Source organism: Oryctolagus cuniculus, chromosome 6 (genome assembly GCF_051225735.1).
Source record: "Oryctolagus cuniculus isolate XC-2025 breed Fujian yellow rabbit chromosome 6, ASM5122573v1, whole genome shotgun sequence".
Lineage (NCBI taxonomy): Eukaryota > Metazoa > Chordata > Mammalia > Lagomorpha > Leporidae > Oryctolagus > Oryctolagus cuniculus.
In genome coordinates this window covers 151,030,764-151,058,481 of record NC_142872.1, presented here as the reverse complement: position 1 = coordinate 151,058,481, position 27,718 = coordinate 151,030,764, and the positions used below count along the sequence as shown (strand labels likewise).

Genomic DNA, 27,718 nt, shown 5'->3' with positions numbered 1-27,718 from the left:
TCACGAGAGGTCACTCTTTTATTTGTATGTACCAACGACGCATCCCAAATACTGAAATCCAAAGAAAAACTGCAGTTCTTCTGTTAGCACTAATTTATGGTAACAATCATTTCTTTTAAATATCTAACTTATTTGACCCTTCATTTAAAATTGCAAATTTAGGCATATGTACATGCTTATATACAAAAAACTTCAAAAAAACAAACTGATCTCAAACTTGGTCCAAGAGTTTCCACTTGAGAAGTAGTAGAGTACCATGCTCTGTACATCCGCTTCCAGAAGTCTCTTAGGACTTGTTGAGTTCCAGATGGTTCCCTTTTCAGCTTAATAAGCCACAAACTTCATTTCTGAGTAAATCAGAGGAAATATTACAGCACACGCTTTGTACAGTACAGCACCACTACTGAGAAAGGCTCGAGGTTTTGTAATCCAAGGTTCTGATTTAAAGCAACAATATGTGGCATACAATGCAACAGCAAAGAAGTGTCCAATTAAAACTAGAGGGTTAGGAGACAATCTGTAATAGAAAAGAAAATTTTGTAAGACCCAGAAATTAACACACATTCCACATTTAAGAAGACTTTAAAAGTTTATCTGTTAAGTTACTAATGACAAGAAAATTTTGTTTTATAAGAAATTTAGCATTCTTTTCAGAGAAGCCAGTAACTCACCTTGCTCTAGAATACATAAGTCATATATTTTGAGCTCTTTTCTTTCACTAATCTGAGATCCCAGGCTGAAACACTAAATGGTTGACCTGCTGAAGCCTAAGTCTTTCCAAAAATATCAGTATTGACATTCAGAGTAAAGATGAATGAGAAATGATCAAAGAATTTCACTTTGTGGACTTTCCAATACCTATGTCCACACTGTCAAAACTAATACTGAGTTTCATGAGTCTTCACACTTCAATCAAATTCATTTTTAAATTCAAATTTCTCCATTACTCATGGATCCTACAGATGAGATTATGTGGATAACCCACAGAGAAACAAAGCAGCTGCTTTTTTAGTGAAGCTGCCTCTCCTGCTACTGTTTTCTAGAAATAACAGCTGAACGCTGCCATTTTTCATTCCTATGGGCCACCTTCTGATTGGGAAACTAATAAATAACAGGACAGAATGTATACAGCAAGGATTTGTGATAATCCAAACTGAATCGTCTTTTTTTTGACGGGCAGAGTTAGAGAAAGGTCTTCCTTTTCTGTTGGTTAACCCCCTCAAGTGTCCGCTATAGCCAGTGCACTGCACCTATCCGAAGGCAGGAGCCAGGTGCTTCTCCTGGTCTCCCATGGGGTGCAGGGCCCAAGCACCTGGGCCATCCTCCACTGCCTTCCCGGGCCACAGCAGAGAGCTGGCCTGGAAGAGGAGCAACCAGAACAGAATCCGGTGCCCCAACCGGTACCAGAACCCGGGGTGCTGGCACCGGGGGCAGAGGATTAGCGCCGGCCCAAACTGAATAGTCTTAATGAAAATCTGGAATGCACGTTTCCTCTTGTGCCATCAAAACAACTTACACAGAAAGCAGCCCAACAGGACCGGCAACACATTCTCCACCAAGTTTGAAGTAAAGAAAACAGGCTTTTCTTAGCTGATGAAGGGAATCTAAAATAAAATTGAAAAATTACTCTCAATCAGAATATTCACATATTTATGTTACAGTGTTAATAATACATCAGAAAACGTAGTGATGAAAAATGCAGGCCTTAAAGATGACTTTTAACTATCTAGTTCCAGGGTTTCTTTTAATCAACATTACTTGTATAAGATAAGCACATTTCTTGGTTAATAATTATCGTACTAACATTTAGGTCTCAGAAGTTAGAGTTGTTTAAACGTTATTTCCTGATACTGTAAATTCACAAAAAGGTGCAAAATACTTTGTAAACTATTATAAAAACACAATTCTAGGAACCAAATTTCCAGTCTTGAGATGCTTACCATCTCTTAAACCTGTTCTTTTTACTTGATAATTTGGTTAACTAGTAACTAATAACAACCTTCTATCTGTAATTTTTAAAGCCTTTTCAAAATAACTCCTTAAACCCTCACATCATAGTGTATCAGTAACCTTTTAAACAGCTTAGAATCAATATTCTTTTCAAGGCATGCCTAGAATTTTCTTTACAACAGAAGATCTAACAGGGAACTTCTGTTTTGCTGGTATAGTCAAATCCATAATTCAAGAGCCTAGGGAAGCTCAAAACCTATTAGTTCTTATTTGCCAAGCTATTTTAACTAATATGCCAATGTAGGAGAAAATGTGCTTTGCATCACAGCCAGTTGTTTAATTCTTTTATCAAGAGTTGATGGTTACAGAGGACAACGAAAGCATTTATATTGTATTTTCTTTTGTACCGTCACCAATAGCGCCTGGGCCAGGTCATAAAATAGCCATGTTGCAAATGTTCTGGAGTAAAGCAATTTAAATCATATTTATTCTTCAAAACCCAGAAGTCGTTTTAGTAATCTACCACTAACTCACTTTTAAACTGCTATGGTTGGGAGGTGGCACAGCTGCCTTTTCCTCCATTTCCAACACCACTTCTGCAAGTTATTCAAAATACTTGGGACCACAGCATTGCAGAAATGACACTGAGAAACTTGTAGACTTTGGAACATTTCAGGTTTCAGAGTTGTGAATTAGGGATGCTCAAACTTTCACACAGATTGAGCATCACCTCTCTAAAATATGGACACAAAAAAACCACAGGAGGATTTCCAGTGAGTAAAGGGTAAATGCATTTTGCTGCTTCAAATCTAAACTTGATTTGAAGCTTATATTTATTTTAAAAACATTATCTTACAAAGAAATCAAAGCTAGTATTTAGGAAAGACCACCCATCACAGTCTTAAACATTTCGGGATATGAAGAACCCAGTTTGGACCAGAGAAACTGAAAATCATGAATATACTACTGTAGTACTGCTACTGTGTTGTGTAAAGAAAGTCAACAGCCTTCCAAGACAGAGTGGTGGATATATGATGATTAGAAACTAAAAATCCTGCTCAGTGACAGAGTTAAAGAGAAATACAACGTGGGAGTCAGCAAACTCAGGTAACATTTTGATTTTTAGGCTAATCACTAACTTTTTTACTAAGATTCTTCCTTGCCTTAAGAATCTGCAGTTCAGTAATACTTAAAGATCTACACTTACCATCTGTGGCAGAAAATAATTCATAAAGTGCCTGAGCAAGGACATTCACAACAAAGGAATGAGACCTTTTTCTTGTCCAATAAAATGACTTTTTGGCCTGAAAAGGAAAAAGATCACTTATTACACAGTAAAGCAAAAACTGATGTTTATAATCCTCTCAAACTGATATTTAATCCTGAAGTCTAACTACATGCAAGGCAGCCTTACATCTGTCATTACAGAATCAAGGCGTCTTCACAGCAATGGGCTATACGAACTCCGAAGCTACATTTACAACCACTGTGAGCAATCCAGTGTTGGATAATATTCAAATACAGCAATTTTTAAGTACTGTCAATTCACAGGTTCCAAGTCTGGTTTGCTAAGCCTAAACAAGACTGCCTAAGAACTATTATGAAGAATCAGGATTCCTACACAACACTCTATCTTAGTCCCTAGAAAATCTATTTTGAGATGTTTTTATCAGAGAATAATCTAATGCCTCACCTGGAAGACAGCTGCATCATCATAAAGGTCAGGGATACCCTTGAGCAGTTTTCTCCATATTTTTATATCTTTAAAAGCAACAGTCATTCCTCCGCCCGTAAGAGGATGCCTCATGTTATATGCATCTCCCAAAATAAGCACACCTGTAAAGAGAGGCCGTTAAAACTGTGATATCCTGGGACATCACTTAAGACAAGAGAAAAAATGACAGCTCTGTAATTTATAAATATTGTTCGTGTGAGTTAGGAATGATTAAATAAGAATGTGAAAATGCAAGGGAACACATCACGACTAAACCTAGTGAGGCACAAAATTCAAGATCTGATTAAGTCAGCGTTGACTAGGTACAAAATGTGTGCCAGGCTGTGGAGACACAATGAGAACAGCAGCGTGGCCTCTGCCCTCCAGAAATCTACTCAAAAGCCTAACATTTAGTGCAACAATGCCAATACATCTACATGGCGTTTTGCAAAATAAATTTTGGGAAAAAAAAAATCTACAGCCAGCCAGGTATAAAAAACAAGTCTTACGCTAGGGAAAAAACATCAGTATATATTTGGCATCTCACAGCAGTATCCACAGTAGAGAGAAATGTCTATATAGTTCCAAATGTCTATATAGTTCCAAGGGAAAGAGTAGGCCTCAAGAAAGTAGCCCTATTGTAGTTCAAGTAGAAAACAAAATAGCGACGTATTTCAGAATGAGCAGATGATAAATTTAGAATAAACCTTAACGAAATATTAGATAACTTTAATGAAATGTTAGGTAACAGCTGCCTTGGATCAAAAGCACAAAAGCAGAAAGCTCCACAGTGTGCCTCCCAGTGCCTCTCGGCGCTGCCTAAGTTTCCTAATCCATTCTCAGACTGCTTAACGACCTGTCACCGAGTGGGACCTTTACACAGAACAATGAGTTGATTTTATCTGAGAAAAACAGACCACAATAATGGTTTTAGGAGAATTATGGATAATCATTTCTGTAAAGTTACACTACATTCATACAAATATTATTTATAAAAAGGTAGCTTCTAAATGTTATTGTGTAAAGATTTATTTGAGAGGCAGAGTTAGAGAGGAGAAACAGATCTTTCATTTACTGGTTCATTCCCCAAATGGCCTAAATGTTAAATTTTTATATATTACTCAGAAATCTTCATTAAAAAAAACACAAACTAGGTCCAGCTTTTATTCTTTTTCCATGGAACATTCCCAATCCTGCCGATTAGGTTGAGTTTCCACGGCATGTTTTTTTATATCAGTTAAGGCATAACTTCATTCTGCTTTATCATTTATGGTTGGTAGTTCATTAGACGTGCTTCTAGGGCATCCTGCAGTCTCTCCATTCGGGAAGAAGAGGACATCAACAGCCCCCATTCAGACCACACCACTCTGCGATCCAGACGCGTGCTGTCAATCATGTTCCAGACACCCCGGTCAAACGCTGTACTGGCACGCCACACCTTGTAAACCTGGATTCATCACCTCTCCCCATGCTTTCCTTAAGCGCAACTCTTTTTCCCTATGCCTCTGTCAGCAAATGGCTAGCAAAACTAAGCCTGAAACCAGTATTCAAGAAGTCCCATTCCCTCTTACTCCAATGCTTAATGAATCTCTAAATTTCATTCATTCTACATCATAGACCCAAATCCATTCCCTACCTCCCATTTTACAAGCCTAGTAGTTAGTTGTGGCCTTGACTGTCACTCACTCAGAATATAAATAGCCTCACTATTTTTGTTTCAATCTGAACTTCCCCGCAAACTATCTTCCACAACAATGTCAGAGTAGTATCTCTAAAATAAAAAATCATGCCACCACATTATTTAATACTTTTGAAGGAACTGCTAGAACTAAAGAGTTCAGCAAGGTTTTAAGATGTACAATAAACATGCAAGAACCAATCTTAAAATGAAATTCAGAAAGAAATCCAGAATAAATTTAAAAAAGAAATGCAAAACTTACACTATGAAAAACTACAGAATACAAGGGAGCTTCAGAAAATTATGGAAAACACTTATAAAAAATCTAGGACTTTCAAAATTTTTTCACAACAAAATAAACATCTTTTAACCCATTAACATTTTTAATTCATATTACTGAAAGTCAATTCATAATAGTTAAAGAAATAAATTTTACATTTATAGTCAACTGAATTTGAGCAAGAATGACAAAAAATTAATGGGAGATTAATAGTCTTTGCAACAAATGTTACCATGACAACTGGACAACCATAACAAAATATCCCTTCCTCATACCCTACACAAAATTTAACTCAAAATGGATCTAAATCCTAAATGTAAGAACTAAAACCATATGTCTTAGAAAAAATATGAAAATCAATCTTTGTGACATTGGATTGGTAAAAGATTTCTTAGATATATCATCAAAAACACAAGCAACAAAAGAAAAAGTAAACCAAACTTCAAGAAAATTAAAAACATGTACTGCACAGATGCCATCAAGAAAAATGGAAATGGGGCTGGTATTATGACACAGTGGGTTAAGCCACCACTTGCAACACTGGCATCTCATATCAGAGTGCCACCAATCCAAGCTTCCTGCTAACATGCCTGAGAAAGAAACTGATCCTGGGCCAAGTACTTAGGCCTCTGACAGCCAAGTGGGAGACCCAGCTGGAGTTCTGGCCCTAGCTTCAGCCTGGCCTAGCTCTACTTACTGCAGGCACTCTGGGAGTGAACCCAGCAGAAGGAATGACCATCTGTGTAGCTCTTACTCCCTGTCACATGGCCTTTCAAATAAGTAAATTAAAAAAAAAAAAAATGGAAAGAAAATCCACAGAATGAGATAAATTTTGCAAAACACACACGCACCTATATAAAAAGATTTACAGCCTAGAATATTTAAAGAATTTTTCTTAACAATAAAGAATTTTTACATTTGCCCAATTCAAAACCATGCCGTCTGGATAGACATTTCTCATCAAAGAAGATAAGCAAATGGCCTAGAAACACATGAAAAGATGTGCAAGATTATTCATGAGAGGAGCAGACACACCTACAGGATGGCTATGAGCAAAAAGATGGCGAAGAGTAAATCCTGAGGATATGAAGAACTTCGAGCCCTCTGACCTTGCTGATGGGAATGTAAAATGGAACAGCCATTGTAGAAGCTCCTCAAAACTGTAAACAAAGTTACCTTATGATCCAGAATTCTACTCCTAAGAAAAAATCTCCAAAAGTGAAAATATATGCCAGGGGCCAGCACTGTGGCACAGCGGGTTAATGCCCTGGCCTGAGGCACCAGCATCCCATATAGCGCCGGTTCTAGTCCCGGCTGCTCCACTTCCAATCCAGCTCTCTGCTGTGGCCTGCAAAGGCAGTGGAAGATGGCCCAAGTCCTTGGGCCCCTGCACCCCCATGGGAGACTGGAGGAAGCTCCTGGCTCCGGATTGGCACAGCTCCAGCCATTGCAGCCAATTGGGGAGTGAACCATCGGATGGTAGACCTCTCTCTGTAACTCTTTCAAAAAAATAAAATAAAATAAAAAAGCATATGCCCAGGGCCGGTGTGTAGCGCAGTACATTAATCCTCCGCCTGTAGCACCGGGCATCCCATATGGGCACTGGTTCTAGTCCCGGCTGCTCCTCTTCCAATCCAGCTCTCTGCTGTGGCCTGGGAAAGCAGTGGAACATAGCCCAAGTGCTTGGGCCCCTGCACCCACATGGGAGACCTGGAAGAATCTCCTGGCTCCCGGCCTCAGATTGGCACAGCTCCAGCTGTTGCGGCCATTTGGGGAGTGAACCAACAGAGGGAAGACCTTTCTCTCTGTCTCTTCCTCTCACTGTCTTTAACTCTACCTCTCAAATAAGTAAATAAAATCTTTTAATATGCCCATACAAAATCTTGCACACAGGGGCCAGCGATACGGTGCAATGGGTTTATTAGCTGCCAGATGCAATGCTGGCATTCCATATTGGAGTGCCAGTTGGAGCACTGGTTATTCTGCTTCAGTGAAAGGTAGCCCAAGTACATGTGTCCCCCACAAGGGAAACCAGGATGGAATTCCGGGCTCCTGGCTTCAGCCTGAGACCTGGCTACTGCAGTCTTCTGGGAGTGAACCAGTGGGTGGAGGTCTCTTTCTCCTCCCTCTCTCTCACCCTTTCAAATAAGTAGACAGACATTTTAAAAAGAAAAAAACAAAAAACAAAAAAAAAAAAACTCATACATAGATGTTCACAGCAGCACTGTTTCTAATAATCAAAACCCAAAACAACACAAATGTGTATCAGTTGTTTCACGGAAAAACAAAATGAGATGCATTCACACCACGGAATAGTGTTTGGCCATAAAAGCAAATGAAGGAATGATACATGCTACGTGAATAAATTTCAAAAACATGCCAAGTGAAAAGCAAGTTACAAAGGACCACACGTTGTATGATTTCATTTATAGGAAACAGCAAGAATAGGCAAATTTAAGAGACAAAGTAAATTAGTAGTGCCTAGGGCTGAGAACTGGGAGGAAATGAGAAGTAACTGCTAATGAGTGCAGGATTTCTTTTTAGGGTGATAAAAATGTTCTAAATTTGATTGTGGTGATAGTTGTACATACTTGTTGAACATACTAAAATAACCGTGGACTTGTACACTTTAAATGGGTGAACTGAATGATTTGCAAGTTTTATCTCAATAGAACCACTACCAAGGGGCCGGTGTTGTGGTATAGCCGATAAAGCTGCTGCTGTGATGCCGTATCTCGTATGGGTGCCAGTTCCTGTCCCAGCTGCTCCACTTCCAACCCAGCTCCCTGTAAACCTGGGAAAAGCAGCAACAGATGACCCAAGTGCTTGGTCCCTGCACTCACACGGGAGACCTAGTAAAAGCTCCTGGCTCCTGTCTTTGGCCCGGCCCAGCCCTGGCTGATACAGCCATCTGGGTACTAGTGGATGTAAGATATCTTTATCTCTCCCTCTCTCTCTGTTAACTCTGTCAAACAAATAAATGAATACATCTTTTAAAAACAAAAAACCCACTACCAAAAATATTTCAATGTTTTCAATTGTCTACAGGATTAAAACTACACATTAGGGGCCGGCACTGTGGCACAGTGGGTTAAAGACCCGGTCTGCAGCACCAGAATCCCATATGGGCACTGGTTCAAGTACCACCTGCTCCACTTCCAATGCAGCTCCCTGCTGATGTGCCTGGGAAAGCAGCAGAGGATGGCTCAGGTCCTTGGGCCTCTGCACCTATGTGGGAGACCTGAAGAAGCTCCTGGCTTCGGATCAACTCAGCTTTGGTCGTTGCGGCCATTTGGGGAATGAAGCAGCAGATGGAAGTCCTCCCTCTCTCTCTCTGCTCTACCTCTCTACCTCAGTCTTTCAAAAAATAAAATAAATCTTTAAAAAAAAAACCTACATGTTAAACATATATTCTATATATATTCTATATATTCATGTTAAACAGCCGTAGGTCCTATCCATAGGAAACTGAGTTCTGTGAAAGTATCAATCCTAGCCCCTCTAGTCTGCAGATATTTCATTTACTTCTAAGTTCCTCCGTGTTTCTCAGTGTCCACCAAACAAACTCCCACTCATCCTCCAGGTTCAATTCCAGCTTTATCTCCTGAGCAATGTCCTTCCTCACCACCCTTTCCATTTCACAAACTCTCCTCTCTGCCTTGCACACACCTTCACAGTGAGCAAGAGGTACCATGAATGGGTTTTTATTTTTATTTATTTATTTATTTTGACAGGCAGAGTGGACAGTGAGAGAGAGAGAGACAGAGAGAAAGGTCTTCCTTTTGCCGTTGGTTCACCCTCCCATGGCCGCCGCGGCTGGCGCGCTGCGGCCGGCGCACCACGCTGATCCGATGGCAGGAGCCAGGTGCTTCTCCTGGTCTCCCATGGGGTGCAGGGCCCAAGCACTTGGGCCATCCTCCACTGCACTCCCAGGCCACAGCAGAGAGCTGGCCTGGAAGAGGGGCAACCGGGAAAGAATCCGGCGCCCCGACTGGGACTAGAACCTGGTGTGCCGGCGCCGCAAGGCGGAGGATTAGCCTATTGAGCCAAGGCGCCGGCCAATGAATGGGTTTTTGTTATAAAACTTACGAACAATGTTGTGAAATTATCAGTCTGTATTTCTAACCAGAAACTGCCTTTGCTGGGTAAGGACAATATTTTTTTAAGATTTATTTATTTATTTGAGAAGCAGAGTTACTTGGGCCACCTGCTATTGCTTTCCCAAGCCACAGCAGAGAGCTGGATCAGAAGTGGAGCAGCCGGGACTTGAACCGGCACCCACATGGGATGCCAGCACTGCAGACGGCAGCTTAACCTGCTGCGCCACAGTGTCAGCCCAAGGACAGGTCTTTAATTGTTGTATCCCCATTGACTAGCACAGTGACTTATATACAATTATTAAATAAGTAAATATATAACATTAATATAGGTATCAGGAATGTGTTAATCTGTAGTAAGCAATTCTCTTTCCTGCATCCTCACAACAGCATAACTTAATCACGTAAGTCATTCGAAGTACTGATACCTCGTTTGTTTACTGGTGAAGGAGGAAGGAAGCTTGCTGGCATAGACCTCAAACGAGAATTCTGAATGGCTTCCAGGAATGATTCTTTCAGGTGGTCTGCAATAAATCATACACACCCAAAAAATGGTTTATAACACTTTAATTATAACAGTTTCTTATCCAATATAAATACCTACTGTTCATCTGCCATGGCTATTACATACATCCCTTGTGATAAATCAAGGTATGTATTATCTATTTTGTTAATAAAATTATCCATTAAGCATCAGTTGTTCAGGCTAAGGAGTAACTAATGCATCTAAGAGAAAATCCATGTAAACAGGCATACATACAGCTGAAATGAACAAAGAAACTGGAAGAGTGACGTGGATCCAGATGAGATGAGATAGGGAGCAACACATCCAACCCTCTTTCTAATGTTAGCTGACAGCTGTCGTGCTTAAAATTTAATATACTGTATCAACATATTCTGATAACATCAGATGAAATGCACTACACCACTTCACAAACAGTGGAAGAGTTTACACACTAAAAAAGAATTAGATTCAGAAGCACACATCAGTTTTACCTCCCTGAGCCTCAGTTGCTTTAGCAATAAAATGCAATGGCTGGGGCCAGCGCTGTGGTTAACAGTTAAGCTGCCACCTATGATGCCACCATCCCATATGGGTGCTGGTTCAAGTCCTGGCTGCTCCACTTCCAATCCAGCTCCCTGCTAATGCGCCTGGAAAAGCAGCACAAGATGGCCCAAGTCCTTGGGTCCCTGTACCCATGTTGGAGACCCAGATGTAACAACTGGCTGTTGCAGCCATTTGGGGAGTGAACCAGAGATGGAAGATCTCTCTATCTCCTTCTAACTCTGCCTTTCAAATAAATAAATATATATATATATATATATATTAAAGTGAAATGGTTAGATTAACTCATCTCTACAACATTTCCCAGTTTTAAAGTTTTGTGCTTCTACTTGTATAGAAAATGGGCCAGCGCTGCGGCTCACTAGGCTAATCCTCCGCCTTGCGGCACAGGCACACCGGGTTCTAGTCCCGTTCAGGGCGCCGGATTCTGTCCCGGTTGCCCCTCTTCCAGGCCAGCTCTCTGCTGTGGCCAGGGAGTGCAGTGGAGGATGGCCCAAGTGCTTGGGCCCTGCACCCCATGGGAGACCAGGATAAGTACCTGGCTCCTGCCATCGGATCGGCCGGTGTGCCAGCCGCAGCACGCCGGCCGCGGTGGCCATTGGAGGGTGAACCAATGTCAAAAGGAAGACCTTTCTCTCTGTCTCTCTCTCTCTCACTGTCCACTCTGCCTGTCAAAAAATAAAATAAAATAAAAAAAAGAAAATGAACTGTCACAGAGTTCCCAGAGTAAGACAACAAAGGAGGATTTCACTATGTTCAAACTTTACCATCCACAAAGAGTAGAATCTCCATAACCTAACTAATATTAATATAAACCTACATTTCTCATCATGATTTCAAATCAAGCTACTCCAATTAATCTGGATTGGAAGAAAAAAAAAGCTACAGCAAAAGAAAAAAAATATGCTAAAAATATCAGGTAACAAAATTGTCTCCTAAATATTCATAACTAATGTTCCCATCTGAAAACTTCATAAATGACTTAAGTGAAAATTTATTGAAATGTCTGTGTGTACGTATGTTGAAAATGTCATTATTAAAAATCTAACTTTGTCCACTGTTTTACTTCACTTCATTTTTATTAATATTCTACTAGTTATTCAACAGAATGGTTTTACCTAGTTTAAAAAATAAATTGAAAAAAACCAGAATATTTACACAAAACATACTTATATCAAGAATAGTTTTCTATTAATCTTATAATTGACCAGTAGGGTTTCCCTTCAATTTTATCAAAATTCTTAATAATGTACATTTCTCTCCTACATCTTCTTATTATTAAAAAATAAAAGTAAACTAGTTCAATAAAAATTCTGGATATGTAAAAAAGGAATTTTTTTATAAAGACATCTAAAGTTTCCTGAAGCCTTTGTATTCAACTTAAAACTAAAATCATCTCAAAGACCCCCTGCAATGCTCATTTTCTGAGGGCAGGCATGATAGAACAGGTGAATCTCCCACGTGGGAGACCTGGAAGAAGCTCCTGGCTCCTGGCTTCAGATTGGTGCTGCTCCAGCCATTGCAGCCTATTGGTGAGTCAACCAGCGGATGGAAGACCCCTGTCTCTCTGCATCTCCTTCTCTCTCTGTGTAACTCTAACTTTCAAGTAAATAAATCTTAAAAAAAAAAGAACAGGTGCATCTGAGCCAGAAAGAACTGGTGTCAATCTTGGCTCTGTCATAAACAGTTCATCCTTACAGAAGCTACGTAATCTCTCTGAACCTTAGGTCTCTCATCTGTAAAACGGGACTAATGATAATGCCTGCCTCCTAATGAGCAGTGTAGAATTAAAGAAAATTGTGAAATATCTCCTATATAGTAGGCATTCAATAAATGGCAGCTATTATTACCATAAAAATCATGCATAAAAACAGTTAAGTTTATGACATATTTCAAGAACTCAAAGACCTTAGATTGTTGTCCAGGCTACTTTAAAAACTATGATATATGCCAATATTAATAATTATTCTGAATACTATGCTTTATTAAGATAGCAAAAACACTGAAATTTTTTTTTTTCATTTGGAGAGTTTCTTATTTTTAATTTTCAATTGACACATAATAATTGTACCTATTGAAGGGGTACAACATGACGTTTTGAATCCATGTGTGTTTTGTTTTTTAAACATGTTAGGTTAAATAGTTTGGTTCCAGGGGCCAGTGCTATGGTGTAGCAGGTAAAGCCACCGCCTGCAGTGCCAGCATCCCATGAGGACGCCGGTTCAAGTCCCGGCTGCTCCACTTCCAATCCAGCTCTCTGGTATGGCCTGGGAGAGCAGTAGAAGATGGCCCAAGTGCTTGGGCCCCTGCACCCACATGGGAGACATGGAAGAATCTCCTGGCTCCTGGCTTCAGATCAGCACAGCTCTGGCCAATGTGGCCAATTGGGGAGTGAACCAGTGGATGGAAGACCTCTCTCTCTGCCTCTCCTCTCTCTGTGTAACTCTGTCTTTCAAATAAATAAATCTTTAAAAAATAGTTCAGTTCCAGCATATCTGGTTCACTGAATGCATTCTTTTTACCTGCACCCTTCTTTCTGGCCTATTTAAGACACAGCTTTAGTGAGAACTGGATATGGAGTGTCTTTTTGTGAAATTTGCTTTCAGACAATAGAAGCAAAATCCTATTTCTTACCAGGTATTTGTGGGTAAACTTTTTCAGTCATGTATTCTCTTAAGTTCCTTGGCATTTCTCCTCTAATGTCAACAAGCACTCTAGTTTCTGTAGATGAAATCTGGTAGATGAGAACTGGACTCGGATTAACTAAAATAAGTTCTGCGTGATTTGCTTTAAACTGTGGTGCATTCTAAAAAAGCAAAATGAAATACTTTTAACAATTTTCAAATTTCAACTTGCTGTTATTTCTTTACAATTACACTCCTACGTTACCTTCATAAGAAAGCCAACAAAATGAGATGAAACAGAAACTTTATTGGAGACCAAGTTTTTCCTGAACTTGGAGAAAAGCCCATCTGCAACAACTGTCAATGGAGCATGGAGTTCCTGTAACAGAGACAAAGAATTCTCAGCCAAATGGCCAGATGCACAGTAAGAAGATCAGTCTTTAAAAATGTACATGAACAGATGTAAATATATTATTGGGTACCAATATTACAGAGTAGTTGAAAATTTTGCTTTAGAAGAAACTGGGGGCCAGCGTAGTGGCACAGCAGGTGATGCCAACATCCCATATGCGTTCCAGTTAAAAACCCAGCTGCTCCACTTCTGATACAGCTCGCTACTAATGTGCCTAGGAGAGCAGAAGATGGTCAAATGCTTAGGCCCCTGTAGCCCCTAGGAGACCCAGAAGCTCCGGGCTCCTGGCTTCAGACTGGCCCAGCTCTGGCAGTTGTAGCCATTGAGGAAGTGATTGATGAAAAAACACTATCCCTGTCTCTCTCTCTCTCTCTGTAAACTCTGCCTTTCAAATAAATAAATCTTCAGGAAAAAAGAAGAAACTGTTATGTGAGCTTAAGATAATGCATGACCTTTACCTTTAGAGACTTCCTGAATCCATGAGGCTCCTCTCCTTTGGCAGCTCTGCCATCGAAACCATCTGGGATTACTCCACACTTTGATAGACAATAGAGGAAACAACCTCAAGGCAAGCTTGGGCCACTGAAGACTAGCCGGATTCTTTTACCCTAGAATTGTCTGACTTCACATTGTGCTTTTAAATCTGGCTAGGTCTTATTACAACTTTTGTTGAAATGACAGTATATATTTGTACTATCACACAAGCAGAAAAAGACGCAATTGCCCTCATGAGAGTACAAACTATAGGAGAGGGTAACCCTATGGAGCGCATGCTCTCTCCTCTCTCTCGCTCTATGGGGGGGAAGCCATTGTAATCCATAAGTCGTACTTTGGAAATTTATATTCATTAAATAAAAGTTAAAAAAGAAAAGAAAAGAAAAGTAAAGAAAAGAAAACTCAGTCCAGGTCTCCCATGTGGATGGCAGAGACCCAAGTACTTGAGCCATCATCTGCTGGATCCCAGGGTGTGTATTACCAGGAAGTTGGCATCAGAAGCAGCACCAGGATGCAAACCCAGGCACTCGTATATAGAACACAGTCATCCCAAGTGGTGTCTCAACCACTGCACCAAATGCCCTCCCCTTCACTCCAGCTTTTAGTACTGTTAACATAGTAAGTTTTGTTTAAAAAGTCTTTTGTATAGCATTATGAGATGTCCTAAAAAAGCACGGTGTTGCAATCTGAAACCTCTCACATAAAGCTCAGTGAGAACTCACTCCATCTGATAAATAATAAACCAGTGAGCCTAGTTTTTGAAACTAAGAGAAAAAGAAGGAAAAACCGCATTTCTCGGGAAGAGATGACATCTAATAAATCTCACCTTGATATCTCCAGTCTCTTTATCCTTGTACTGAACACCCATCACAACGTCATCTTCCTCTAATAACTGTAGCACAATGCCTTCAATAAATTTTGTGCTAAAGGATAAACAAACAAATTTCTATAGTAGCACTCTTGAGCCATTTAAATTAGACATGAAAAATATTCCTTATCCCAAGTTTAGTCATATAAACTAAATATGCATGTGTGTATACATACATGTGCATAGACAGAGGTCTGGAATGACGAAAAGGGAAAACGTCACTAATGGGCTTTAAAATTATGTGTGATTTTTATGTTCTTATTTATCAATACTGAATGCATATTACTAATGTAATAAGCAAAAAGTATTTTTAAAAGTCACATTAGATTTTTTATCTTAATGAAAAAATAAGTACATGTAGAGAAACTATATACCCACACACAATTATAAACAGAGGGGGAGAAAAGAGTTTTGGGTTTATCCACCAAATTATTTCTAGTCAAAAATGATATTTTTCATATTTTACTTGCACAGATCACAAGCTCTTTCAGTCCCAAGGAGAAGTCCACTGACTTCTTCACCTGCTTTATCAACACTTAAGTCTGTGTCAATCACATAAAGGTTCTCTTGTTAAAAACTCCCTCTGTTAGACTATTTAAAGGCCACAGGCAAATAGAAGGCAATAACCAAGAGAAGTCAGTCCCAACAGATGAGAACTTAGAATGGAACAGGAATTTCTCCCTGTAGTCCTCTGTCCTTTCAATAAAACTTATAAAATCTTATTTGTACAAAGGCCAAATTTAAGTGTATTAATTCTTTAACATCATATATGTGAAGCGGTTAGTCTTACTTGGGCTCTGCCATAGCTGCTTTCCGGAGACTCATGATAAATCTTCCATGATGGAAAGCTCTTCCACTCTGCACTTGACTATTTTCTGACAGAGGGTAAGGAATCTGAACCTCCGATTTGCTTTCCTGATCATGAACTATGTAGCCATGTACAACCTGTGCATCAAGACCCTCCACTGTATCTGCAAAACAAGTCAGTTCAAAACAATCAGCTTGGTTAACATTCTCAGAGTGATACACGAGGCACCAAGGAGGAGAGAGGACACCTCTGAAATCAGAAGTGAATCTCTGCCTTCATAACAGTAAGCTACTATTTGGAGAACTGGCTAATTAATGTAACTATTTTGGAAGTCTTAATGCTTCTGGAGAACAGGAGTCTTAGAAAATCCGTAGTAGTTTTAGATAACGACACAACAATGTCAGTTCTGTAATTCTACCTTACCTCAGAGAGACAAGCAAGAAAATCAACATGACATGGAACAACCGCAGTCCTCCCCTGAGTAAACTGTTGTATACACAGAGGGACACGTTCAGGCCTTAGTACCTTCTTTTTTTTTTCCTGATGTAGGACTTTGAGGGTTTGTCACAAAAAAGAAGCAGGAAGAAAAATCAACCAAAAAAAAAAAAGGTAAGACCAATTTACATATAAAAAAGATTGAATATATGAAAAAGTAGATTTCTCAGGACAAATGGGAAGGGTAGGATTATTTATTTAATATGATTTCAAGCCTTCCATCAAAATTAACTCAAGGTAAACTAAAGTAATTTTTGTAAATCAAATAATAAAAAAACTAGCAGCAAACAAAATGTATAATACCTCAGATCCATGTAAAAATTCTTTGCTATGTTCAAAGCAGAAAAAGAAATGGGGAAAGAAAAAAATTTGACAGAAAATACAACATTTTTAAAGTGTCGGTTGAGGGGCTAGTGCTGTGGTGTACAAGGTTAAGTCTCCACCTGCAGTGCCACCATACCATATGGCCTCTGGTTTGCGACATAGCTACTCCACTTCTGATCCAGCTCCCTGCTAACACACTTGGGAAAGTAGCAGGAGATGGCCCAAGTGTTTGGGCTCCTGCACCTACATGGGAAACCAGAAGAATCTCCTAGCTTCAGCCTGGCTCAGCCCTGGCCATTGCAGCCATTTGGGGAGTGAACCTGCAGATGAAGATCGATCTCTCTCTCTCCTCTCTCTGTATCTCTGCCTTTCAAATAAATGAATAAATTTTTAAAAAATAAAAAGATAAAGTGTCAACTGAAAACTAAATTTTTTTAAAAGGTAAAAACTAAAAACTTTGGAAAATCATCAAATGTAACAAAATATGAATACTTACATATGAAAAGGTACACATTAAAACCACAGGAAAAATATTGAGACCAAAGTAACAAAGGGCAAAGTATGTTTCTTGTTTAGATCACCCTGCCTATGGTACTCCATTATAGCAGACCCGTCTATGGTATTCCACTATGACCGCAATACCCTCAAAGTGCCTGATTTCATCTGATCGAGCAAGCTAAGCAGGGTCAAGCCTGGTTAGTACTTGGATTGGGGACAAAATATATTGAAATATATTAAAATGAAATATATTTCTGATCAAATATTGATTTCAATACTTATTAAAGAAAAGCTTTCATAAACAATGTTACCACACATTTGTGCTAAGATCAAAATAAATTAGTTTTCTGGAGTGGACATTTAGCCTAGCGGTTAAAAGGCTCATGTCCCACATCAGAGTACGTGGGTTTGACAGCCAGCTCTGGCTGTTGACTCCAACTTCCTACGTCCAGCTTCCTGCTAATGCGGAGCCTAGCAGCAGTAGTGATGGCTCACGCGATTGGTTCTTGCCACCCACACAGAGACACGGCTGTTGTGGAACATTTGGAGAACAAACAAGATGTCTGTCCCTCCCTCCACAGCCAGCCCCACCTTTCAAATAAACAGAAAGATTTAAAATTTGTTTCAAAAATAGGATTCTTACTCGTGACAGTAATACTAATTTCAGTCTAGGTTTTCTTGGCAATGTCACAAACAATGTCTAATTTGCCAAATCCTGGGCCGACACGATGGCGCAGTGGGTTATGCCGCTGCCTGTGACACTGGCATCTCATGTAAGCACCACTGGTTCACGTTCTACTGCTCCACTTCCAATCCGGCTCTCTGCTCATGCGCCTCGGAAGACAACAGCAGAGGGCCCATCTGCTTGGATCCCTGCCACCCATGTGGCAGACCTCGATGAAATTCCAGATCCCAGGCTTCAGTCTGGCCCAACCCTGGTTGTTGTAGCCATTTGAGGAGTGAACCAACAGATGAAATATCTCCTTCATTGTCTCTCCCTCTCTCTGTGTAACTCTGCCTTTCAAATAAATAATCTTAAAAAATAAACTGCCAAACCCAGTGGTCATTTTTCTATACTCATCTTACCAAACCCTTCATTAGCAAACCTTGTCATAGCTGTCCTTTCTTAACATACCCATTTCCTCTGAACAGAAAGATTCTCCTTTCTTAGATTAAGTGACACCAAACACTTCTGGCTTTCTTCTACCATCAGCCAGTTCCTTCTCGGTCTCTTCTGCATGCTCCTCTTCTACACAATCTTTAAATATCAGCATTTCCCAAGACTTAATTTATTCTATCTTCTCCCTATACTTCCCTTGGGGTCTTGATCATTGCTATGGCTTTTAAGCACCACAAACATGCTGTCAACTGTGAAAACTTTAACTCCAGCCAGTCCAAACCACTCCTCTGCACTCCAGATTTACATCCAATTTGACATCTACACTTAGATATCCCAATAGGTTCTTCCCCAAAGTTCCCCCACGCCTGTTCCCCTCCAGTACCTCCATATTCTCTCACTCTCAGCAAATGGTATCACCATTTATAAGTTGCTTAAGTCAAAACCTAGAAATCACTTCTGATATAGCATCCTCTTCCTGACATCTCATGCCAATTCCTGAGCAGGAATTGTTAATTTCATCATGAATCTGTCTACTTCTCTATATATCTGCTATCATGCTAATTAAAACCACCACCATCTGTCATTTAGACTCAGTAATTAGTCCTCACTAGACTCCTAACATTGCTTCCTGCCCACTACCACAATCTTACAGTGTATTTTCCATACTATATTCATGTAAATGGCATTCCACAAATGCCAGAGTTTGACTTAATAGTGAGCTGTGAAATGAATTTCAAATTGCCAAGTGTATAATCAGGTGAAATCATGACAAGTATTTAAGAAGTAAAGGAAATATCTGTCAGATGGGCACATGTACTGAATGTACTGAGAATGTAAAATGTATTGTCACTGTGAGTAGCTGTTAAAAGCTTGAAACCACTATTTTCAAGGTAAAATAAGATCATGTCACACTCTTGCTCCACTGCCTAACAAGGCCTGCATGATCTGGCTGCCGCCCACCTTTCCAACCTAATCTCAAGCCTCTCTTCCTTCTCCATCATCTACTACTTTCCAGTTTTGTATTGTTCTCCTTTTCAGTTCCTTACACAAAGCAGCGAATACGAAATACGTGTCAAGCACTATTACAGATGCATTATATATGTGAACCCATTTACATGAAAGGCAGATTCTTTTACTAAGCCCATTTTATAAATAAATGAACAAAAAAGGAGGTTAAGTTACCTAGGCAAGGTCACACACCTCTTAAGTGGCATTCAAAAGTCATAAACCTTTTAAGAGGTGGTATTCAAACTCAAACTATAGTTCTAGCATGGAAGGCTTCTAGTTGATACATCATACTTCCTACCACACACACCTAACAAGCTCATTCTCACCTCATAGCCTCAGTAAATTTTGAGCTCTGTTCTCAAGAATAGAGTTTATCTGTCTAGTTTATCAACAGACTCTTAGTACCCAGTACCAAAGTAGGTAGTGAATACGTATTTTCTAAATAAACAATTGGTGCTGAAAAAGCACTGGTTCTAAGGCAGGCACTTAGCCTAGCGGTTAAGATACCTGCCACCCACATTTGAGTACATGGATACTGCTCTCAGCACTGGCTCCTGACCCAGCTTGCTTCCAATGTGATCCACAGGAGCAGTGCTGATAGCTAAGTCATTGGCTGCTGTTTCACCACGGGAGACCTGGACTGAGTTCCTGGCTCCCAGCTTCCGCCCAGCCCAGCCCAGCCCAGCCTGGCTCTTGCAGTAATTTGGGGAGTGAACCACTAACTCTGTCTCTGTCACCCCAATAAATAATTTTTTTAAAAAAGGCATTGATGATTAATGATGCTTAAATAACAGATTCAATGAAATAATGCTGTAACAAGTATATAATATATATTCTACAAATCATACTTCCCTTCACTTTTCACTAAATTTCATGCCTTCATTCAAGGAGTGTTCCAATACTCATTTTTGACCATTACAATTTTTAGACATTTCATTATTATTTCCTTAAGTCTATTTAATATCTCCTCACATCCTGTTTTCTCCTTTGCTCTTATTTTCATGCTAATCTATTGGTAACTCAGTAAATTTTACAAACAGAAATAAACTGAAATGTCTTTTTATTACTTATAGTTTATCCTATGCAAAGAACACTTGCTTATTCTCTAACTCTCCCAAAAATCAAGATAAACCTACCTCCAAGACCAAGGTCTTTGAGAACATGATAACCACCTGGCTGCAGAAATTCTCCAACTATTCTGTCAGGCTCTTTTAAATCTCTCTCAATTACTGTCACCTTTCTTCCATCTCTGGAAAGCACTGCTGCCAATGCAGAGCCAAGTATACCAGATCCCACGATAATAACTTCTGGATCATTTTGACAAGATGTGGATGTAGAGGTAGCTGCTCCTATTAAGGTTGTTTCGGAAATACTGGTTCCTTTTCTGTGCTGTAAAAAAAAAAAAAATACGTTTCCAAATTTGGAAAGTATAGTATAATTAGGCTTAAATTATACTATTAATATACCAATACACCAGACTGTTGCATCTTGGGCAAAAGCTAGACCCCAAACATTATCAAACCAAGTGAAACATTTTTAAACCCAGATCACATATAAAAATCAATGATATCAGGGCCGACGCTGTGGCACAGCCAGTTAACGCACTGGCCTACAGCGCTGGCATCCCATATGGGTGCTGGTTCGAGTCCTGGCTGCTGCACTGCCGATCCAGCTCCCGGCTAATGCGCTTGAGAAAGCAGTGGAAGATGGCCCAGGTTCTTGGGCCCCTGCGCCCTCATGGGAGACATGACTGAAGCTCCTGGCCTCGGACTGGTCACCTCCAGCTGTTGCAGCCATTTGAGAAATGAACCAGTGGATGGCAGACCTCTCTCTGTCTCCACCTCTCTCTGTAACTCTTTCAAATAAATAAAATAAAACTATTTCAAAAATCAATTATATCAAAATACTGGTTAAATAAAAATGTGTGATATCCCAATGAAATTAAATATATGTTCCTTTTTTCAAACATGATATTTAGAAAATTCTGTTATATAGCTATCTCTGGAAAATCATACCAGCCAGGGGCTGGCACTGTGGTGCAGCTGGTTAAAACCCCAATCTGCAGGACCGGCATCCCATATGGGCACTGATTTGAGTCCTGGCTGCTCAGTCCAATCCAGCTCTGTGCTAATGCGCCTGGGAAAGCAATGGAAGATGACGCAAGTGTTTGGGCCCCTGCACCCACATGAGAGACACAGATGAAGCTTCTGGCTTTGGCCTGGCCCAGATCCGGCCATTGCGGCCATCTGGGGAGTGAACCAGCAGATGGAAGACTCCACTCTCTCTTTAACTCTGCCTTTCAAATAAATAAAATCTTTAAAAAAAAAAAAAAAAAAGATAGTCATACCAGCCAAATATAATAAATACTCATAAGGGGCTTCAAAGGCTTACTACAGGACAAAGTCTATTATTTTTCAGTTCTTCAAATATATACTGTGCATTTACCAGAATCACAATTTCTGTTTTGATTTCATGTTACACAGTATTTACCTTTTAGATAGTTCCAACATTTATTTTCTCTCTCTGCTTCTGCATTTTCAACTGAAAAATCTACCTTAATCTAAAAATCAGTTTTATAGAACAAAGAGACTGTCAAATCCTGGCTATTGATCTACCAATCAAGGATTATTTAAATCAACAAAATTACAAAGGAATTGAGATTTGTTTACAATTTTAGTTCTTATCATATAAGCACTTATTGACTTTGCCCCTTCATTTTTCCTCATCCTGATACTCCAGGAGAGCCTACTCAGAGTTGATCCCCCAATTTAGGAACAACAAACATTAAGCTTACCCCTGGTTGATTTGACAACAAAAACTTTAACTTTGATCATAAGCGATACAAAAATTCTCTTTTAAGAGATTTATACGCACTGAGAATAATACTGCAAGCATGTTGGTTTTTGAATGATCAAATCTATTTCATAACAAGTATTTGTTTTTGATAAGTAGATTGACAAATGTGAATACATTTCAGATACAGAATTGCAAGGAACCATCTTTCTTGAGTTCTCTGTCTTAAGGGTGGAGAGAAAATTCATTTCCATTTCAAGGCATTTTAATAAAGGAACTTAGGCCAAAATGAAGATGAAACCTAAAATCATTTCGAGCTTTAATGCTGTGATTCTAATATTCACCCAGAATTCTTTTACCTCTATAATGGACTGAGCCCTTGTCCATTCCATTTTTCTAATTCATCTTAGAGAATACTTTTCTGTCCTTTACCAAGGGTAGAAGGCAATAATCTATCCTTCTCATCAGTATTTCTTAATGGCCGCCACAACTGCCCAAATGACTGTTGGGGGCAGGGGCAGTGTCCAAGACAAGCTCCTTTTGTTATCTTAAGGATCTATTACTTTTTCTAAGTCTTTCCTGTTACACACACACACACACACACACACACACACACACTCTTGGAAGCGGAGTCTGGAGGAAGTCAGTCCTTCAGAGCTGTATCAACAGAAGTACGAATGAGAATCTAGTACTTCATAGATCAGTTTAAAAGCCTCTTGATTTCTAAGAAATAAGGAGAAAGCCTGAAGTGTTCACAAAATGGAACCAATAGTGACTGCTGGTGATCTAATTTTCTTACTCCAAAACTTCTCTACACAACACCATGACAATAACCCGGACTAGTGATCAGTGACTGAAGGAAGTTACCTTAGACGAAAGTACACACATTTTCAAATTGAAAATTCCCCGTCCTTTCCAATTCTTCCAGCCCACACACAGCCATTCCGCACTCCTCCAAAGATTTCTAACAGATATATACCACTTTTAGACTATTAGTAGCTAACACTTATTAAGCAGGTGTAAGCCAGGCAGTCTGCAAATATTAACTCATTTAATTTCCTAACTACCAGCAAAGGAAGTGCCATCCCCATGTAACAGAAGAGGGAACTGATTCTTAGAGAAATTAAGCAATTTGCCAAAAGTCTCACAGCCAGAAGTGGTGGAGCAAAAATTCTAAACCAAGTTCCTCTCCTCTATAAACCTTGCTAATCTGTACTGGGGACAGAACAAATAATGTAGATCAAGAACTCTACCTCGCTGTGCAGGCCACTCACCCTAACTCCAAGCCACGGTCAGCCATTCCCTCACTGGGTCTCCTGTTAGTCTCTCATGTGACATCCCGCTTCCATTCTTAGAAAACCTATGTTCTTTTTAAAAAGTAAAAATCAAATACTGTTTCACACTTAAAAGCCCTTCAGTGTCCCCAGGAAACATTCCAAATACCCGGAGCCAAGAGGCCCTACCCTCAAGGACTTCTCCCCACTCATCTCCTGCCAATGGCTTCCTCCACTCCCTGGGAAGGAATCCTAAGTTCAGGTGTATTTGCAGGTTCAGCCTTTGATGTAGAAACACTACTGCCCTGTGGACGCTGTTCAACTGTTCTCTGGATCCAGGACACTACTGCCGTGATCTGCTTAATGCTTCAAAGATGTTGCAAAGGGCTTTAACCTGTTGAGCATTTTCACTGCTGCCCACACTGTTCTCACTTCTCCGTCAGCTGTCACTTCTTAAGGCAGTGGCTGACTCGCAGCATGCAGCCTTCTTCCCAGGTATACACCCTATCCGCACCCACGGATTTTAAATAAAACATCTTTTTCGCCCTGGGAAGTGGGTCTATCCTCCTTCCAAATGAAATCCTAACAGGTTTTCCACCTTTAGTAATCAAATCAACATCCAACCTCCATTCCAACTGAGGCGCCACCAACACCAAGGGAAACCAATGTTTTCAATAATTCCAAAGAATGTCAAGAATGTAGACCAGGCACACAGTCAGAATCTTTAAAAATAATCTAAACACACGAGAAGTTATACTAAGTTGCCACCTCTCGTCCTGCACAGCACAAAACCTATTTGGGTGACTCCAATCCTAATTCTCCAATGAGAGGCTCATTCATTTGCCCCTTTGCCATCAACCTACCCTCCTGGACTCCAGCTGCTCTTTCTTCTCTGAGCCAGGAGGAGACTTGGCCCAGAAGAAGCCAATAAGAGGCAAAGCGGAGAGAATATTCGAGAAGACCGCGAACTGGGAGCTGCTCTGCCGGCGCCCAACGAGGCCCCCGCTGCGGTGGCGGCAGCGGTAGGAGAGCACCAGGCCCAGCGACAGGAACACCAGCACGCACAAGAGGAGCTCCTTGTTGGCCAAAGTGACAAAGTCCCCGCATTTCTTATAAAAATAGGTGAAGGTGGCAATGCCGAGAAAAGTCCACATGGTTCAAAGGCTTCTTCGGTGGCACCAAAGTGGAGATTCTTTTTTAGCCCCCTCCTGGTAGGGTCCTAAAAGGAGCACAGGGCACCGGCCAAAGTCCAGTAACTACGGTCACAGGATGAGAAGTCAAATCAGACCAATCTTTTTTTAAAAATCGTATAAAGTTATTATAAAACAGTCCGAAGGGAGACAGCTGTAGGAGACTTGGAAACGTGTATTAAAAACCGCCTGCCCCGGTCCTCCGGTATTTAGCCCTCCTTTTCCGCGGGGTTCCCGCGGGGCTCGCGGCGGCGGATGCGGCGGTGCTGGTGCGGGCGCGGCGGCAGGTGCCTTCTGGGGGAAGAAGGGTGGCCGGAAATCGGAGACACCACGGCCTCGCCTCTCGGCGACAGCGATCGCTGGCCGCGGCCGCAGGCAAACGCCGGGCTGCCTCCTCCGCCAGAGGCCGGCCTCGGAGACAGGGCCGCCAGTCACTCCCCCGAGGCTTCTCCTCAGCAGGTCCCGAGCCGCCGACCCCCGACCTGGCCACGCCGCGACTTCAACTCCTCACCGGTGGACGGCGGGCCCCCCGAGAGCCTCCCGCAGGCGGCGGCAGCTCCCGACGGCCTCCTCACCAGCATCCCACGCGGGCGGCGGCGGCCCTTCCCAGCTCGGCGCTTCCGCAGTAACCAGAGCAACCGCCGCGCGCCCTTCGCTCACTCAGCCGGCCGAGCTCGCCTCAGCCGCGGGATAGGGCTCGGCCCCAACGAGGGACCAGGGGGCGGGGCCCCAGGGGGCGGGGCGTCCCGCCCCGCGCGCGTCTTCCCGCCCCCGCCCCTGCTTTCAGCCAATGAGGGCGCGCACCGCGCAGTAGGCCGAGATGGCGCTATGCCACGTTTGGCCAATCGCAGGCGGCGCAGCCCGCGCGGTACCGCCCGGTGAGGCGCTAGGGCGATGTTGCGTGGTGTAGGGTGGGGGCGTGGGGATGGCGTTCGGCGTTCGGCGTTAGGAGGGCGGCGGGGAAGGCCCAGCCGGCTCCGGAGGGGTGGGGCTGGGGGCCGCCCGGGAGGCGCCGGAGGAGGGGGTCGGCTCTCCCGCCGTGGTCCCAGCCCCTGGGATCCTACCTGGGGAGAGATGGCGCGGTTCTGAGGGAGAGGTTGCCGGAACGCCCGCCGCCTGCCGTCGGGGTGCGCACACTGATTGGGCGAGCGCTGCCGGTGCGCCGCGGACGTTCCAGGCCCCGGGGTCAGGGCGAGCCTCGGACGCTGCCTTGAGTCATGTGCCCTGTGCAGGTTTAGGGCGGCAGAAAGAGCCCGGAGAGCGTGAAGTACGTGCTGTGGGAGCTGAGCCTGGGGGCAAGAGTGGGAGTTCGCCGAGACGAGAGCCTGCGCCAGGTGCTCAGGCTGAGCCTGGCCCGCTCGCTCAAGGACGGGGGCGCACGGGGGCCAAAGAAGTGAGGTACACCGGGGCGGGCCCCATTCACTCGTCCTGCGGGCGCCCCGAATTCTGCCCAGAGACAAACAGCTGTGTGAGCACTTGTTATGCAATGTTGAAACTCCCCTGGCCCTCGCCTTCGCTCACCCAGTTTAACCTTGGACGACCTTCGTTAAACCCTACAGTTCTTCCATTCTGCTGTTTGAAGCGTGGCTGGATCGTCAAGGCCTCCACCGAGTCGCCGCTGACGTCACAGGCCACACAGTCCTTTCTTCTGCCTTTTCCCGTCCTCTGATGGATGGCACCGGCCGTTGGCTCTTATCGTTCCCATCACATCCCCGAGGGAGAGGCCTATCTGAAGATACCATTCACAGCACCTAGCACAGTACGAGTTTACTCTCCATGAAGGTGCATTCAGGGTGCGCGCTGTGGCGTGGCCGGTGAAACAGTGCGTGGAGGCAGTGCCTGCATCCTGCACAGGCGTCAGTTCAAGTCCCGGCTGCTCCACTTCCCATCCAGCTCTCTGCTAATGGCCTGGGAGGGCAGTAGAAGATGGCCCAAGTCCTTGGGCCCCCGCACCCGCGTTGGAAAACCCGGAGGAGGCTCCTGGCTCCTGGCTTCAGATATTACACGCTTCATTTGTCAGAAAACTCACAGCCCCTAATTTGACTCTCAAAACAAGTCAGATTTTATAAAAATGAAACTTAAAGAGGTTAAGTGGCTTGTCTAAATTACAGCTTATAAGCAACAAAAACCAAATCCTGGTCTCCAAATCTTGTGTTCCACAGGGCTCTTATCAATAGCTCCTCAAACTTTCCTGTTATGAAACCAAGACTGGGGGCGGGTGCTGTGGCATAGCCAGTAAAGCTGCCACCTGTAGTGCCAACATACCATTTGGGCACTGGTTCAAGTCCCGGCTGCTCCACTTCCTATCCAGCTCTCTGTTATGGCCTGGAAAAGCAGAAGATGGCCCAAGTCTTTGGTCCCCTACACCCGCATTGGGAAACCAGAAAGAAGCTCCTGGCTCCTGGCTTTGGATTGGCTCAGCTCCGGCTGTTGCAGCCAATTGAGGGAGTGAACCAGAGGATGGAAGACCTCTCTCTCTCCCTCTCTCTCTCTGAATGTGTATGTGTGTGTGTGTCTGCCTCTCTGTAACTCTGCCTTTCAAATAAAATAAATAAATCTTAAAAAAAAAAAAAGACTGATTTCTCCCCAACAATATTCCACACTGTTGTCAACAAACTGGCTTTTTGAAATATACATCAAATTTCAGGAGACTTCAGAAAATCAACTCAATATAAGGGAAGTAATTTTCCGGAAGATAATAAACTCTTTATTGGTATCTCTGAGTCCTTATATTGCTAAATGACAAACGGCTTAAGTAGCTGATTATTTAAGATGCAAATACATTATCATGGATGACTGTTTCCAGCTTACCCTGTAAGATGACTTTTTTTCTTATTAAATAGCTGGTGATTTTTAAATCTCCGTGTTTATGAAATCATTCTTATAATGCCATGTCCTCAACCTTTTCAACTTCTGAACTTGAGGCAGAAAGAACATTTGTAAGGCTCAGCATGAGGCACAACCAACTGGACTGACTGAAATGTTATATAAGCATTGCTAAACTATTTTTCAATCTTGCCATGC

General features: G+C 42.0%; 2 protein-coding genes across 6 annotated transcripts; one reads left to right on the top strand and one right to left on the bottom strand.

The window, feature by feature from the left end:
• Positions 1 to 25,375, bottom strand: SQLE (squalene epoxidase). Of its 3 annotated transcripts, none has more exons than XM_017341522.4 (11): positions 24,368 to 25,375; positions 20,574 to 20,826; positions 15,975 to 16,155; positions 15,143 to 15,239; positions 13,675 to 13,788; positions 13,420 to 13,591; positions 10,148 to 10,243; positions 3,644 to 3,786; positions 3,158 to 3,254; positions 1,517 to 1,604; positions 1 to 517 (listed from the first exon to the last, which is right to left on the bottom strand). In XM_017341522.4, the coding sequence occupies exons 1-11, from the start codon at positions 24,656 to 24,658 to the stop codon at positions 325 to 327; spliced, it is 1,725 nt and encodes a 574-aa protein (XP_017197011.3). In that variant the 5' UTR covers positions 24,659 to 25,375; the 3' UTR covers positions 1 to 324. The 3 variants fall into 3 exon arrangements, with proteins under 3 accessions (XP_017197011.3, XP_089192607.1, XP_089192606.1); XM_089336481.1 differs by having other exon boundaries at positions 25,206 to 25,375; XM_089336480.1 differs by lacking the exon at positions 24,368 to 25,375 and adding an exon at positions 23,694 to 23,846.
• LOC149126334 (uncharacterized) lies at positions 24,950 to 27,267 on the top strand. Of its 3 annotated transcripts, none has more exons than XM_089336493.1 (2): positions 24,950 to 25,572; positions 26,254 to 27,267. In XM_089336493.1, the coding sequence occupies exons 1-2, from the start codon at positions 24,950 to 24,952 to the stop codon at positions 26,447 to 26,449; spliced, it is 819 nt and encodes a 272-aa protein (XP_089192619.1). In that variant the 3' UTR covers positions 26,450 to 27,267. The 3 variants fall into 3 exon arrangements, 2 of the variants coding, with proteins under 2 accessions (XP_089192619.1, XP_089192620.1); XM_089336494.1 differs by lacking the exon at positions 26,254 to 27,267 and adding an exon at positions 25,927 to 26,216; XR_016236617.1 differs by lacking the exon at positions 24,950 to 25,572 and adding an exon at positions 25,957 to 26,092 and having other exon boundaries at positions 26,254 to 26,386.
• The last annotated feature ends 451 nt before the right edge of the window (positions 27,268 to 27,718 follow it).

What these genes read in the sequence shown, in the direction of transcription:
- LOC149126334 (XM_089336493.1), top strand. Translation starts at nt 24,950, where the DNA reads ATGCGGCGGTGCTGGTGCGGGCGCGGCGGCAGGTGCCTTCTGGGGGAA. An exon ending in AGCCCGCGCGGTACCGCCCG is followed by an intron (nt 25,573 to 26,253) that starts GTGAGGCGCTAG and finishes TAAACCCTACAG; the next exon opens with TTCTTCCATTCTGCTGTTTG.
- SQLE (XM_017341522.4), bottom strand. Translation starts at nt 24,658, where the DNA reads ATGTGGACTTTTCTCGGCATTGCCACCTTCACCTATTTTTATAAGAAA. An exon ending in AGCAGCTGGAGTCCAGGAGG is followed by an intron (nt 20,827 to 24,367) that starts GTAGGTTGATGG and finishes TTTTTTTTACAG; the next exon opens with CACAGAAAAGGAACCAGTAT. An exon ending in AGTTTACCCACAAATACCTG is followed by an intron (nt 10,244 to 13,419) that starts GTAAGAAATAGG and finishes GATTTATTGCAG; the next exon opens with ACCACCTGAAAGAATCATTC.